At 51.6% G+C, this 14,745-nt stretch overlaps 1 protein-coding gene across 6 annotated transcripts; it reads right to left on the bottom strand.

The window, feature by feature from the left end:
- Nucleotides 1–4,503: 4,503 nt before the first annotated feature.
- CYSLTR1 (cysteinyl leukotriene receptor 1) lies at nt 4,504–10,044 on the bottom strand. Of its 6 annotated transcripts, none has more exons than XM_075513263.1 (2): nt 10,013–10,044; nt 4,504–5,919 (listed from the first exon to the last, which is right to left on the bottom strand). In XM_075513263.1, exon 2 carries the CDS (start codon nt 5,839–5,841, stop codon nt 4,807–4,809), a length of 1,035 nt encoding a protein of 344 aa, XP_075369378.1. In that variant the 5' UTR covers nt 5,842–5,919; nt 10,013–10,044; the 3' UTR covers nt 4,504–4,806. The 6 variants fall into 6 exon arrangements, with proteins under 6 accessions (XP_075369378.1, XP_075369381.1, XP_075369382.1 ...); XM_075513266.1 differs by having other exon boundaries at nt 4,504–5,890; nt 10,013–10,020; XM_075513267.1 differs by lacking the exon at nt 10,013–10,044 and adding an exon at nt 9,837–9,946 and having other exon boundaries at nt 4,504–5,890.
- Nucleotides 10,045–14,745: the final 4,701 nt, after the last annotated feature.

Genomic DNA, 14,745 nt, shown 5'->3' with positions numbered 1-14,745 from the left:
GGCAGGGGTGGGAGAGGGGGATCTGAGTGTCACCAACACCAGAGGAAACAGGACAACATTACAGGTGAGGAGCTGAGACTGGACTGTCTAAAAAAGAGAGAAGAAACCTCATCAGGCAACAGGCTCCAGGAATAACTCAGCACTAGGGGACACTATTGTACCATAAATTGCAGCATATGCGGCAGAAAAAAAGTCCAGTTTCAAGCAAGAACCCGAACGCCTCGCTTGCCTTTTCTAGGCATTTCGACACAGACACTGTTCCAGGACGGCACGGCCTCCCTCTTCCCCACTCCTGCCATTTTTACAGCCCATACAAATGCTGCAATTTCTAACTCGCCTCATGCCGGTGACAGCTCCTGTTTCTTGGCACGTATTTCTCTCCGGGTCCCTATTCCTGAACAAAACCTGATCAGCATTCGCTGCCAGGGTAGCACTTTTCTGTGTGCCACAGGGCAAAGTCACAAGCAGGGGACAACTGCCCTTGCCTCTCAGCCGGAGCTGGGCAGAGCCTGCCCGGAGCGAAACCCAATTTCTGCCGAGCCGATGGCAAAGCTCCCTCCTCACCAGTACAGGCTGGAGTTTTATAACTAAACATGTTGCAGATCCTGCACATATTTTTGGAGAACATAAGTAGAAAATGTCATTCTCGGCAGGCTTTTCCATGCAGGAACTCCTGCGTGATACGTGACCACACAAGACACCCAAAGACATGACCCTCACCAAAAGCGGCATCTCCCGCCAAGTATCTTACAAGCTTTTCTATCTGTAAATAGAGATTTTATCCGTAAATAGAGATTTACCGAGGTCCCAGCTGCTATTTGTTGGGGTTCTCCACTCTACAAGACCTACCGAGACCCCAGCTGCCGTCAGAAGCGGTTTGGCTCTGACAGGTCCCCGCACCGGCAGCCGGTGCCCGGGGGGAAGTTGGGCTACAGCAAAGGCCGGTTTGGCTGGACCAAACTCCAGCTCCGCAGCGAGTCCCCGACCCCTCAGCCCGCTCCAGGTGCTGCCCTCAGCAACTTCTGTGCTGCTTTGACTCAGCTTTTACTATATCGTTATAAATGATTGTTACGTGAATGTTACGCTCTAGTGCTGGGTGTAGACAGAAATGTACTGTAGGGAAGAAGAATCTGTATGCGGAGACTTTAAAATAAGACACAGAAAACAGTAATTGTTAAAATTTAACTTGCAACGTTTTCATTTAATTTTCAGCAATCTTTTTTAAATAGTCTTTCCTATTGCACAAAAACCACTGCCATTTCTCTTGCCATAACCCTTGTTACAAAAATAAGGTAAAAAGGAAAAAGTAAAAATGGTACAATAAAAAAGGCTTTGCAACACATATGTATAGCTTTACTGTACAATATTATAAAATTTGTGAGTGTGCGTATCATTTCTACATATTCTGAAACTCTGTTTTCCATGCTGATCTCTATTTACAGTTGCACAATGCCTTCAATGCTCTGCGACACAGCTGTAAGACTCAGTGCTAACCCCTGGGATGAAGTTTTAGCCGACTCTCCTCTTACACACGCCTTCGCAAAGCGGTTATGCCATTAACTACAGCTACATCCTTGAACTATAAGCTCTGCCCTCCCGTGGGTTTAGGGGGAACTCTCACACTCCTCTACATGAACGGCTTTCAGCCCTCTTCCACTTTATGGATCCTTAAAATTCTCTAAAGGGGTTTCAGATCTTGTTGAAAATTCACATCCATAAATTTTTGTGCAGGTGAATTTGCTTTTTTAACTGCCTTTTGCTGACCCAGGGATATGCAGACCGTGGTGAAAAGAGTGAACTTGCACTCTTCTGTGTATCTGTAAAGATAATTTCTCAAGCAGACCCTGCCCCCAAGCCAAACTCCTTTTGCTTATTCTACAGTATTAAAACTATTTTATTTATTTAAGATAACATCAAGTAACTTCATAAATAACACACCAAAACATACTTGCTATTCATTTTCAACCACTTTTCCAACTACGAGTCTTAATCCTACAAGAATTTCTATTTCTGTCTTGATGTATCACGCATCTTGGGCTTGGCTTCGCTCCAGCAACAGGCAGGCAGCGCTATTTTTCCGTGGGTTCACTGGAAAAGCACAGGAATGTTTCCTTCTGTCCAAGATTTTGAAGTTTTTCTTTACATAAGAAATAGCCCAATCTGGTTTGTCATCATTCTGTATACAAAATAATCACAGAATCGTTTAAGTTGGAAAAGACCTTTAAGATCATCAAGCCCACCACTACACCATGTCCCTAAGCACCATGTCTACACATCTTTTAAATACCTCCAGGGATGGCGACTCCACCACTTCCTTGGGCAGCCTGTTCCAGTGCTTGATAACCCTTCCAGTGAAGTAAAATTTCCCAATATCCAGTCTAAACCTCCCCTGGCGCAACTGGAGGCCATTTCCTCTCGTCCCATCACTTGTTACCTGGGAGAAGAGACCGACCCCACCTCTCTACACCCTCCTTTCAGGCAGTTGTAGAGAGCGATGAGGTCTCCCCTCAGCCTCCTTTTCTCCAGGCTGAACAACCCCAGGTCCCTCAGCCGCTCCCCATCAGCCTTGTGCTCCAGACCCTTCCCCAGCTCCGTTGCCCTTCTCTGGACACGCTCCAGCCCCTCAATGTCTCTCTGGGAGTGAGGGGCCCAACACTGAACACAGCATTCGAGGTGCAGCCTCACCAGTGCCCAGTCCAGGGGCACGGTCACTGCCCTAGTCCTGCTGGCCACACTGTTTCTGATACAAGCCAGGATGCCATTGGCTTTCTTGGCCACCTGGGCACACTGCTGGCTCATACTCAGGCGGCTGTTGACCAGCACCCCCAGGTCCTTCTCTGCCAGGCAGCTTTCCAGCCACTCTTCCCCAAGCCTGTAGCGTTGCATGGGGTTGCTGTGGCCCAAGTGCAGGACCCAGCACTGAGCCTTGTTGAACCTCATACAGTTGGCCCTGGCCCATCGATCCAGCCTGTCCAGGTCCCTCTGCAGAGCCTTCCTGCCCTCCAGCAGATCAACACTCCCACACAACTTGGTGTCATCTGCAGACTGACTGAGGGTGCCCTCGATCCCCTCGTCCAGATCATCGATACAGATATTAAACAGGACTGGCCCCAGTGCTGAGCCCTGGGGAACACCACTGGTGACCGGCCACCAACTGGAGTAAACTCCATTCACCACCACTCTTTGGGCCCGGCCGTCCAGCCAGTTCTTTACCCAGCAAAGCGTACGCCCGTCCAAGCCATGAGCAGCCAGTTTCTCCAGGAGAACGCTGTGGGAAACCGTGTCAAAGGCTTTACTGAAGTCCAGGTAGACAAGGTCCACAGCCTTTCCCTCATCCTCTAAGTGGGTCACCTTGCCGTAGAAGGAGATCAGGTTGGTCAAGCAGGATCTGCCTTTCATAAACCCATGCTGGCTGGGCCTGATCACCTGGTTGTCTGGTACGTGCCACGTGGTGGCACTCAAGATGATCTGCTCCATAACCTTCCCCAGCACCGAGGTGAGACTGATGGGCCTGTAGTTCTCCAGATCCTCCTTCCAGCCCTTCTTGTAGATGGGCGTCACATTTGCTAACCTCCAGTCAACTGGGACCTCCCTGGTTGGCCAGGGCTGCTGATAAAGGATTGAAAGTGGCTTGGTGAGCACTTCTGCCAGCTCCCTCAGTACCCTTGGGTGGATCCCATCCGGCCCCATAGACTTGTGTGTGTCATAAGATAAGATTCACTCATGTCTCATCCAGACTAATGAGACTCTTGATCTCCAGGTCTTCTTAGAGGTCTTTCCAAGGGCCTTGGGTTGCCTCTTTTCTGCAAGGTGAACACTCTTGAACAGGATCAAATATGCTATGTAGCCATTTTTAAAAAGGACTTCTGCATTAATTTTTTCAAAATTTTTTTTAAAAATATGGTCAATAGTTCAGAAAGGCAGGCGTGATCCTGCACTGGACTCTGAGCACCCAGAGCTCTACTTTTAGGTAAAACCTCCTAAAGAACTGGAGTGGTAATCCAGATCCTGCAGCCATCACTTACAGGACCAGTCCCATTGAATTAAGCTTCAAACGCACACTAGGATACCGCAATTTTAAAACTGCTCCCACAGACAAGATTGTTCTAGATATTCAGAAAATGCTGGCAGATCTGCTCCCCATGACAGCATGTCTGAAGAGCTGCTCATTTGGGGTGGGAGAGGGGCTTAAGCCTGAGTTCCTGGATTTGCAGACCCAGGCACCAACCCTGCAAGTCTTACACACATAATTAAGTTGAAAACTGAAATCCAAAGCAGAAGCAGCTAGGAGCAGGGCAGAAAGTATCCTGGCCTCTGCTGTGTAAATAATTTAGCGGCTGTTTGAAGATTCAGTGAAAACTCTGCATTCTTTATTTGTCAGTAGGTCCCCAAGCGCCACATACAGCAAACGTTGTGTTTACATTTCCCACTGGCTCGGAGAATTAACACTCTTTGTAGAGTTGTTAAATGTCCAAAGTCCAAACGTCCAAAATGTCCAAGCAAATGTCCAAATACAGGCTTTGAAGAGTCTGTTTATGCGAGTTTATCATCAGATCAACAGTTTTCTGGTGCTGGCAGTGGCTCCTCCATGCTAAGTGGCTGTGCACGTCCAAGCAGCGCTCCTGGGGAAGGGCCTGGCCATCCCCAGCAGCAGCCGTACCACTGAGTAGCATAAATCAGGGACTGTCCACCGTTATTATTACATATCTAATTGCAACGAAGGCTTGCAAGCCTCCATCATGTCTTCTGGAAGAGTTCCAAGATCTCTGTTGACCATGTGAGATCTTAGGGGAAGGTCTAGCCCCCTTATGAAGGGACCACATCTCCCCTTCCATTCTCCCTATGGCTTTCTCCAAAGGGTTCCTCATCTTTCTCTTTTACGGAGAACTTTTTCCTGAAGGCTTGTGTTAAGCTGGAGGAAGAAGCCTTCCTAAACGTGGTAAGTCTCTTCCGAAAGTTGCCCCCTGAGAAGAAATACAGAAGTGGGTCAAAGCAGCAGTTGGCAGCTGCCAAGGGGAGCGTTACCACGACCGATTTCTGTAGGTATATGGCGTCCTCGCAGCTGGCGTTCTTCAGCTGCAGCATGTGGAGGTGGACCGTACGCAGAATGTGGTACGGGGTGAAGCTGACCAGGAAGGTGGCTGTCACGATGATGATCATCCAGACCGCCTTCTTGCGGTTAGCCTGGTTCTTCTTCAAGGAATTTTTCAGTAAGGTCCTTATGATCATGGTGTAGCAGATAGTTATGACAATAAAGGGAAAAAGAAAACCCACAAATAGGGCAATAAGATCCAGGATCACCACTAGATTTGTCTTGTGAGAGTCTTCTGGGGGTTCGAAGCACTTGGTCTTGTTGCCATGTTGGTACGTCCCATTTCGCAGAAAGGGAGCGCTTGTCAGGGTGACAAAAATCCAGATGCCAACGCAGACAAATTTAGCCTTCTTCTCCGTTACCAAATTGATGTTCTGGACTGGAAAAACGATGGCTATGCAACGGAAGAAGCTCATCGCAGTCATGAAAAAAATGCTACAATACAGGTTGACATACAGTGCGTACGAGCTGACCCTGCACAGGAAATCACTGAAGAACCAGTTCCCTTTGTGGACATAGTAGATGACACGCAGGGGCAGGGTGCACACGCAGAGGAAGTCGGACACGGCGAGGTTCAGCATGTACACCTGGAAGGCCGTCTTCTGCCGGTATGTTTTGATGAGGACGTACAGCACGATGCCGTTGCCGACAAAGCCCATAATGGTGATCATGGAGTAGAGCGTGGAGTAGACTCGGTTTCGGAAGTCGTCGATGGCGTGATGACACGACAGGTTATCGAACAGCACCATCACGTTGCCTGGGCGAGGCACCAATTCCACCTGGCGACGAATGTCAGGCCTAAGGATGAAAAACTCAGGTGAGTTTTTCTGTAAAGCAGCACATGAAAATAAAATATGATTATTAAAAAGGAGGGAAAAATCCTATTATCTCTCCTACAGGAGAGAACAGCTCGGAAGGGATCTGGATTTGCACAGATCCGTGTTATTATAACTATCCACTAGAGCCACCTTTCTTAACCTGGTACCAACAACTGGTGATGTAAAGATGAGAGTCACACTTTTGTAAGTCCTCAGTACTGGCGGCATTCTTCCACTGAATTACCAAAAAGCTCTAACTCCCCGCAAGCTAAGGTAGCTACTCATTAAAACCGCAAAGAGGAATAATGCAGGTGGCAATAGCACTATGCAATTTAAAATAGAAAGACCAGATCTGGTCCCTAATGATTGTTCAGTCTTGCCTCTCCGCATCGCCTGGCAAATGGCTGTCTCCCCGTGCTCCACCTCCACGCCTGCCTGCCCAAGGACAGGTCACTGCAAGAAGGTTTCTGAAACGGTAAAGGATGTGGTCAAACAAGCATTTCTCCAGTTAAAAAAAAAAAAAAAAAAAAAATCAATTAAAAAACCCCAAGCTAGAGGCTGCTCAGTGCACCACCAGACATTTGTCAGCTCCCCAAATTCCTCTTTGCTCTCCTCTGCTCACAGGTAGCACCATTTTTTAAGCTTGCTATGCTAATAAAGATGGGTAATTACTAGCTTTGGAAAAGATATGGCCTATTACATCTGCTGAACAGGAAGGATCACTGCAGCACAGGGGATGCTGCAGGGCTCCGGTTTCCCTGGCGCTGCCTGGGCAGAGATGCTGCTGCAACACCCGGCAGACGGAGCGGGAAGCTGCAGGCAGGTTTGTCCTCATGTCACGGAGGACAAACCTCTTGGTCTGGAGACATCCGCGCTATCGAGGCAACTCCCTAGCACAGGGTTTCTTCTTGGGCTTGCTTTTGCACATTGCTTTGATTCGCATGAGCAGGTCGGGGGCTCTCCAGAGCAGTCAGACTCTGCAGCCTGGCAGGGTTTTCGGATCCACTCAGCTAGTCTTTCATGAAATTTTATCGTTTCCTTTTTGGTATTCATTTGACTGCAGTGAGGCATGACACTCTTAATTTGGGTTGTCCTAAAGTAAGAGGAAAATACACACCTACATATCTTTCTCATTAATTTTCAGTTTCTAATGGTTCAGACACAGAATCGCACTTGCAGTCTTGAGACCGTGTAAAACCCTGGCGATCAGAACTGCAGGATTCAGGCAGACTGAAATAACAGGACTTGAACAAAAACAACGATGAAAGCAACAGCTGGGACAAGAGCAACCGAGAACCCACACTGTGTATGTGCTCAGAACTGATGTTAAACGGTACAGATTTTCACCCATGAAAATAGCCTGGCAGCATTAGAGTAGAAGGATTCCCCAGTCTTTCTCTCTCCGGGATATACTGGGAATTCAGAACCACACTGGGATGCTCAAGGCCTCCAGGTTTCAGTCCAGTTTCAGCTATTTGGGAGTTTATGCTCTTAAAACAATCCTTTCATTATCTGCAGTGCACAAATTACATTAAAGCTCAATGGATACCAGCGAGGCAGCACAGACAGGAGAGGAGGCAAAAGCTCATACAAGAGAGGATGTTTTTTCCCCTCGGACTATTCATGGACATGTAGGGGCACGTGAGCGACCAACCGTGCCACTGCACAGAGGTCTTTGGCCAGAAGCAGCAGCCAAGACACACCGCGGCTGAGCCAAAAGCCAGAGGTCAGTACATTACACATCATCGCTTTCAGTTCACCTCAGCTTGCATAAGCGAAGCTTATCTAGCGATGCTCGTTGCAGATAACCCGTCAATAGAGAGAGGCAGCAAGTTTGCAGCTGCAACCTCTCCCTGCCCCGCAAGTGCCGCCTCCCGGCAGCCCCGTTCTGGTGGTGGCAGAATCCAGACCTCAGCCCCAGCTCGGATGCGTCCGGGCTCCTCGTGATGGAAAGCCCAGAGCGGGTCTGAACACCAGCGATCGCCCGGCCAGCCTCTCGTGGCTCCAGCCACCCCTGCTCTGCGAGGACCAGCCAGCAACACGGAGCTGCTGCCCCGGTGGCGCGGTGCAGAGGAGACCGAGCCCCGGGTCCCCTGGGAGATGCTGAGAGATCTGGCCTTCAGCCCACACCGCTGGCATCCTCACTTGCCTGAGGTCTTCACTTCAGGCTTGAGGTTCAAGTTATTACTGGAGTGATGCTCTTTTCATGTTTCAAAATCTCCAAGATAGGGCTAAAATTAAGTTTGTGGTAACCTTGGTCTGATTTTAACCAATGGCTGGGGAGTGACAGGTAGCAATAATCGCTGAAAAAAGCTGTATGATCCCCCTTCCTTGTTTTTGTCTGCCAAGATAATCTGATGCAGGTGATGAAGCCCTTACTACCATTACTCTTATGCTGGGTTAATGCCCAACAAGCAGACCTGCCGAGGAAAACCCCACCGTGCTATGTGCTGTAAGCACACATTGAGATTACTGGCTCAATTATCTCATGAAAACTTGTATAGATAAAAATCTCTGTACTTACCAAGGAATCATGTATCAGTTCTTTCTCAGACATTAAAAAAAAAATATATATAAAATTTTCTCAGTCTAAAAAAAAAAAAACCAACACAACCAGGATGTTTGCGATTAAGAGGCTGGAATGATCTCTTTTGCACATTGAGGCTTTTTTCCTCTGCCTGCACCTCCAGGCAGTTATGAGCAGTATGAAGGAGAAGCAGAAGACGGGACAAACCAGGCTGCGTGGCCAACCCAGCGGCTAAACAACGATGGGTTTGCCTAAAAGCAGCGATGTGATGTAAGGCTCAGAGAAGGGAAGAGGCCGCAGATGGAGGAACGCCCGGCAGCGCGGGCACAACCTGCGTCTCCCAACAGCACATTTTGGGCCAGGCTCCCGCGTGCCTCTCGGGAGGGCACTGCAGAAGGCACTGCTGCCTTCCCACCGCTGCGGATTTCTCTTCCCTTCTGCCAGTTTAGCTATCCTGCCTAAGAGATAACGGTAAACGTCTCAGCCCCTCATTTGCGCCTTAGATAAACTTCCTTATTTAATCTCTGTGCCCATTTGTGCACGCTTCTTAAGCGGTATTGAGCTGGATAATAAACTTTTTACCTCCTTTGGGGACTAAATTTCAGTCTTTCAGCTGCTGTTCTGAAAGACATCAGCAGATGGACAAATACCTCGCACGGTTGTTCACTAAGAGACAACTGAGACCTGTTATCTGTCATATTTCTAAACATAATTTAAAGCGTCTTTTGTAACCAAAAGGAAAACAGATGATTACAATACTGAAGCAGACTGCTAAAGTATAAGAGAGCTCCACACCTAGAAACGCATCTATCAAACCCAAAAAACCCCACAAAACACCATTTCCTAGCTCAGGCTTTAGACCAGGTTGGCATCATGAATTGAAGACAAATATCACTTCTGCCACTTTTTATCCGTATGGTTGTGGTTCACCGAACCATTTATTTGCGTGCTGGCGAATTCAGCGCATTCGGAACGCACACAAGCGAGAGGGAGCAGCGATGGCTGGCCGCGTATCCCAAACGAAGCAAAGCCCTAACCAACGGTTCTTCTCCAAGCCTCACGCAGCACAGCGAGATTTATGGTTGGTCGCAAGTAGGCTAACGCTAAATTTAATTACACAATCAGAAAGCATACCACCAAAGAAGATACTAGCGGTTGTGTCAAGCTCGGCTGGAACGCATCACCACTCCGCCGGCACACCGAGCGCGGACACCGGCTGGATTTAACGGTCGGCGAGAGGCGTAGGAACCACCTGGAACCCCGAATGGGCTTCACAGGCACCCCCTCCCTGCTGCAAGAGGAGCAGAGCCTGGCTTTGGGAAGCGGAACGGCACGGCTAACCGGTGCGAGGAGCAGACGCTAATTAGCAACCCGGCTCATCACCGCGAAACGGTCTCACCGAGCTCCGCCGGTCCTTTAGCCCGGCTGCAAACCGCTCCCCGCGGCCGGGACACCGCAGCTCCCGAGGGCACCGGAGGCAGGGCAGTGCCGTGGGGTGGAGTGCCGTGCCGTGGAGTGCCGTGCCGTGGGGTGCCCCACCGCCGTCCCCCCCAGCGCGCCCCGGCCAGGACTCACCGCAGCCGAGCCGGGCGCGCAGCTCCGCCCGCCCCGCCGCCGCCGCCGCCCTTAAAGCGGGGCCGCCCCTGCCCAGCCCTGGCCGCCCCGGGGAGGGGCCCGGGCCCGGTCCCGGCCCGCCCCCGCCCCCCGGGACCCCCCGGCCGCCCCCGCCCCCCGCCTCTGGAGCGGCGGGGCGGGGGTGTGCGTGTGTGCGCGTTGGGAGCGCCCGTCCCGACGGCGGAGGGGTCCCGGTGGCGGCACCCGGGGGGTGCCGGGGGGAACCGGCGGCTTTTCGGCTGCTGCCGGCTGCTGCGGGGCTGGCGGCTCCTCTGCGGGGCAGGGGGAAGCCCTGCCGGGGGCAGCTTTTGTCTGCGGCGGGGATGGCTCCAGGTTGCGGCTGCTGCAGCACCTCCGCCGGGCCCGGGGCGGGAGCAGCCCGGGGCGGGGAGGCCGCGGGGAGACCTTGGAGCAGCCCGGCAGCGCGTACAGGGGGCCTGTGGGGAAGACCGGGACGGACTTTTTAGCAAGGCCTGTTGGGACGGGACAAGGAGCAATGGTTTTAAACTAAGGGAGGGCAGATTTAGACTGGATCTAAGAAAGAAATTTTTTACAAGGAGGGTGGTGAAGCACTGGATCAGGTTGCCCAGGGAGGTGGAAGATGCCCCATCCCTGGAAACATCCAAGGTCAGGTTGGACGGGGCTCTGAGCAGCCTGATCAAGTTGAAGCTGTCCCTGCTCTTGCAAGGGGGTTGGACCAGATGACCTGTAAATGTCCCTTCCCACCCCAACCATTCTATGATTCTGTGATAACTCCCCGTGCAGACCCCTGTCCTCGCGTGCATCCCTGGGCCCCGTCTGGTGCTGGTGTCCCCAGACACAGCCTCGTCCAGCTCCTTTTCAATGAGCAGGCGGTGTAAGCAGTGACCCCGGGTGCTCCTCCTGAAAAGACACCTGCATCGCCGCAGCTTTTACGCGGTGCTGCGTGGTTGGGTGACTGCTTGGCTGAATTTTGAGCCATTTTTTCTGCCCCAGCTCTGTTTTGATGGCTGGTTTCGGAGCTTCCATAGACCTGTGAGCTCTCTAGCTGGGCGAGGACGGCCAGGCTGGTTGCATGGTCCCCCCAGATGCGATGCAAAGTGGTGAAGCACACGACTGGGAAACAGCGGTAGCTTGACAGCATCATGGGGAGGCGAGTGCAAATGGGGCAACCTCAGCTGCACGCCAGCAGCGGGACAGGAAGGTGCTCCAGTAAAACCCCTGGTATGCTTGGCTAGTTACTATGCACTGAGAAATCGCACTGGTGGAGGCAGATCTTTTCACCTCATGGCAAGTCAGCTACTGAAAAATCCCCTCCCACATGCTGACGAGCCACCGAGCACTTTGCTGCTCACCTATTTAAAAAATGCAGATCACACACAAACGTGCTCTGTGGTGACTTCTAGTCGCACCGGACCGCCACACGCACCAAAAGACATTTTTCCTGAGCTCAGGGTCAAACTTTGCCCCTACGCTGTCCTGGAAGTGGTGGCATCGCCCTGTCTTCTACAGAATCAGTGTTCCCAAAGGTACAGCTGGAACGATCTTGACCACTGACACCCAGCAGAGCCGTTCGGGCTGTCCCCGCAGCATCGTCAGCCCTGCAGCCCCCGTGTCCGTGCGGGGCACCAGGAGGAACAGAGGTCTCTGCCAGCCCTTCCTTGGAGCGGGAGGGTCACGCAGGTGACGGGTGCAGAGATGCTGCGGTGGCCAGGGAATAGCTCTGACACTCATCTGGGTTCTGGGAAGCAGATTTTCTTCCATTTGATGCCAGTTGACCTCTGTAGTAACTCTAAGTTTTAGCTTCTCATGGGAAATAACAATACCAAATAAATACACTTTCTCAAAATTAAGGATTAAATTCCAAAGTGGCAGGCACAAAAAAAAAAAAGACAGTAACCAAGAGATCCTGTAAACACTGCTCTCTGCTCACAGGACGTACGTTTCTCCACGTCCTCCTGTTCCCACGGCACCTCTGTGGTGTGGAGGTCACGCGAGGGGACCTCTCCCTGCCTGTCCGTGCCCCCGTGCGAGGGTCCCCGAGGCTGCTCCTGTCCACAGCCCATTTTCTGCTCAGCAGGACGTGCCACGCTGTTATTTAGGAGCGCTCAGCGTGGGAAGGAAACATTCCCGCTATAGGACTTGCTCTCCCCAGTCTGGCACGGGTGGAATCCCACCACAGCGCAAGGGGCTGGGGAGAGATAGGGCAGACGGGGAGGAAGGCGTGCGGGGAGAGGGAGAGCGGTTACTTCCAGCCCTGCCTCCCACGCGAGCCCCTCGGACCCCGCTGCCCCCGTGCGTGGGTCAGCACAGCCCATGGCTATTCCCAGAGGGAAGGGCTTGGTGCAAGCATCACTCATGAAGTTCCTCCAGCTCTTTGTTTTCTTTTGGCTGTTTCTACATCTTCAGTTCTGGCACAACATTGGGTGATAACATTTAGAAAACACCTACAGATGGTTGGGCAGTGCCGTCTGGGCTCCAGGGCTTTCCAAATCCTCCTTTTCTCATTAACAGGGAGTAGACCCTAGGTCAGTGTCAGCTGAGTGAGTGCCTGCGGCAGGGAACGGAGCCAGCAAGCACAGCGCAGAGACGTGCAGGCGCAAAGGGCCGAGCGTGGCCCCGTGCTGGCACCGAGGCGAGGAGGTGGCATCCAGGTGCTGTGCCGGGAGAGCTGGAAGGGTGCAGAGCTGAGCAGCTGCTGGGGGAAGGCTGCTGGAGAGCACTAATTACACATTTTGCCACCTCGAACCTTTTAAATAAATGGTTTAGAATGAAATAAAGGCCACCATGTCGATAAACTCATTATTGCTCTATAGGAATGAACCACAAGTAAGATCAACAGCACACTGGAGTCTGCTCTCGTGGGAGGTAGGTGGATGATGGTCTCTTTGGAGACTGTTAGGGCAGGTTCTGCCTGGGCTGCATGGTTTTGGTTTTGTACTTGTGTGGTTTATTTAATTGTCACTGCACTCAGCCACTGCAAGCTCCTATTCACCATGCTCTTATTCTCCTGTTTCACTGTTTTGCATCGTGTAGGGAAAGCAAAGGCTTGGAGATGGGCTGAATATAATGACAAAGCCCTTGTCCGCCTGGCACTGGAATCACAGACCCCATACAGACCCACCTGGAGGTTTTGCAGTAGCGAGCGTTGCAGCTGTGCCTGCATCCTCCAGCTGCGATGCCAGGTCTTCTTTTCTTTCTTTTTTGGTTGCATCTCTTCCACCCTGATGTGTCCCAGGAGGTTTTTCTGCTGTCGAACTCAGCAATTTGCACTTCCGTTGTGGGTCCTTGGCACCTTCTCACAGGCAGAATGTGCAGACTTGCATTTCAGACAAAGCCATGGTGCTGTGGAGGTGGCAGTTCCTCTTTCGCACCACTCTCTATGAACAGTGAAGGTGGGTGAGAAGTAAGTACACCTCATCCATCTGGCCCTCCTGAGAGCCTTCCCTGCCTTCCTCACCTACCCCATGCACGGAAAAGCCTGCCCATCTCCCAAGAGCCACTTGGCAGCATATTAGGAACACTGAAATCACAGGATCATGGGGTAATTCAGGTTGGAGGGCACCTCAGGAGATCTCTAGTCCAACATCCTGCTCACACCAGGCCAGGCCAGGCCAGGTTGCTCAGGGCTTTATCCCACCTGGTCTTGAAGACTTTCAAGGATGGAGGTCCAAGGGCCTCCAGGACTGGGCAACCTGTTGCACCGCCTGCAATCTCCTGTGCTGTGAGCCAGTTCTGTAGTTTGCTTTAGTTGTGGTGCACATTTTGGTATTACTCCATTCTGCCATTCCTTCTGCTTTTTTTGGTACTTTTTTTTGCTATTCCTTCTGCTTTTTGCTACTCAGTTTTGTTATTCCTTCTCCTTTTTTTTTGCTGTTCCTTCTTCTTTTCTTTTCTGCCCTTCACTCTTAAGAACAGGAAGAATTCTAATTGCAAGGTCACACTGAGGTTAGTGTGGGATCGAGGAGGTTGCTGCTGCTCCATATGTGCTGGCAGAAGAGCCAGAGTTTTGTTGTAGAAAGGGTTTCCTCACTGGACTCCTAGGATGAGGTCAAGCTGCAGCTCTGTTACAATAAGGCCAAGAAGACACGTGGTATTTGATGGGGGCCAGGCATGATACCGAAGGGCAGAACTGGGCTATCAACACCGTGAGGAGCTGGATGAAACCTTTTGTCCTCTGGGATGTGTGGCTGGAAGGTGGCTGACCCCAACACCTCCATGCACCACGGGGACCTCTGCACTCCAGGGAAAGGATGGATCCACGGCATGCAGACCTGGTGCCCCAGGAGAGGACAAAGCAGATGTCTGCGGCTGCGGGGCTGCGGGTGACTGTCCCCGGGGATGGCTGCACTGCTTGGTGGGACAGACCATGGTGACTCTGCTCTCCCTGTTTGTGCAGGGGAAGATCTTCAGGCCACTAAGCGCTGCGTGCTTCAGGGAAGTGCCGTCAGTGTGGTGTCCCTCGCACACCACACAAGGTCGCCTCCTCGCTCTTCTTCCTCTGCTTGGTTTGTTAGAGCCTTCCTGTAAGCTGGAGTCCAAACCGAGCTGACATGTCACGGGGACTGACAATGCAAAGTCTCAAGAAGGTGATACAGGGTAGGTTAGACAAGGAACTGGGAGGGGGCAGTGCGAAGGATGGGGGAGCTGGCAACAAGAACATGCATGTATAAAGGCCAGGCGTGGACAGGGGAGATACCCAGAGGAGGGCAAGA

The sequence above is a fragment of the Mycteria americana genome, chromosome 10 (genome assembly GCF_035582795.1).
Source record: "Mycteria americana isolate JAX WOST 10 ecotype Jacksonville Zoo and Gardens chromosome 10, USCA_MyAme_1.0, whole genome shotgun sequence".
Classification (NCBI taxonomy): Eukaryota; Metazoa; Chordata; class Aves; order Ciconiiformes; family Ciconiidae; genus Mycteria; species Mycteria americana.
The sequence above is the reverse complement of the archived record's forward strand: the minus strand, read 5'-3'. Positions and strand labels throughout refer to the sequence as shown.

Excerpts from the sequence above, each read along its gene's own strand:
- CYSLTR1 (XM_075513263.1), bottom strand. The coding sequence starts at position 5,841 with ATGGTGCTGTTCGATAACCTGTCGTGTCATCACGCCATCGACGACTTC.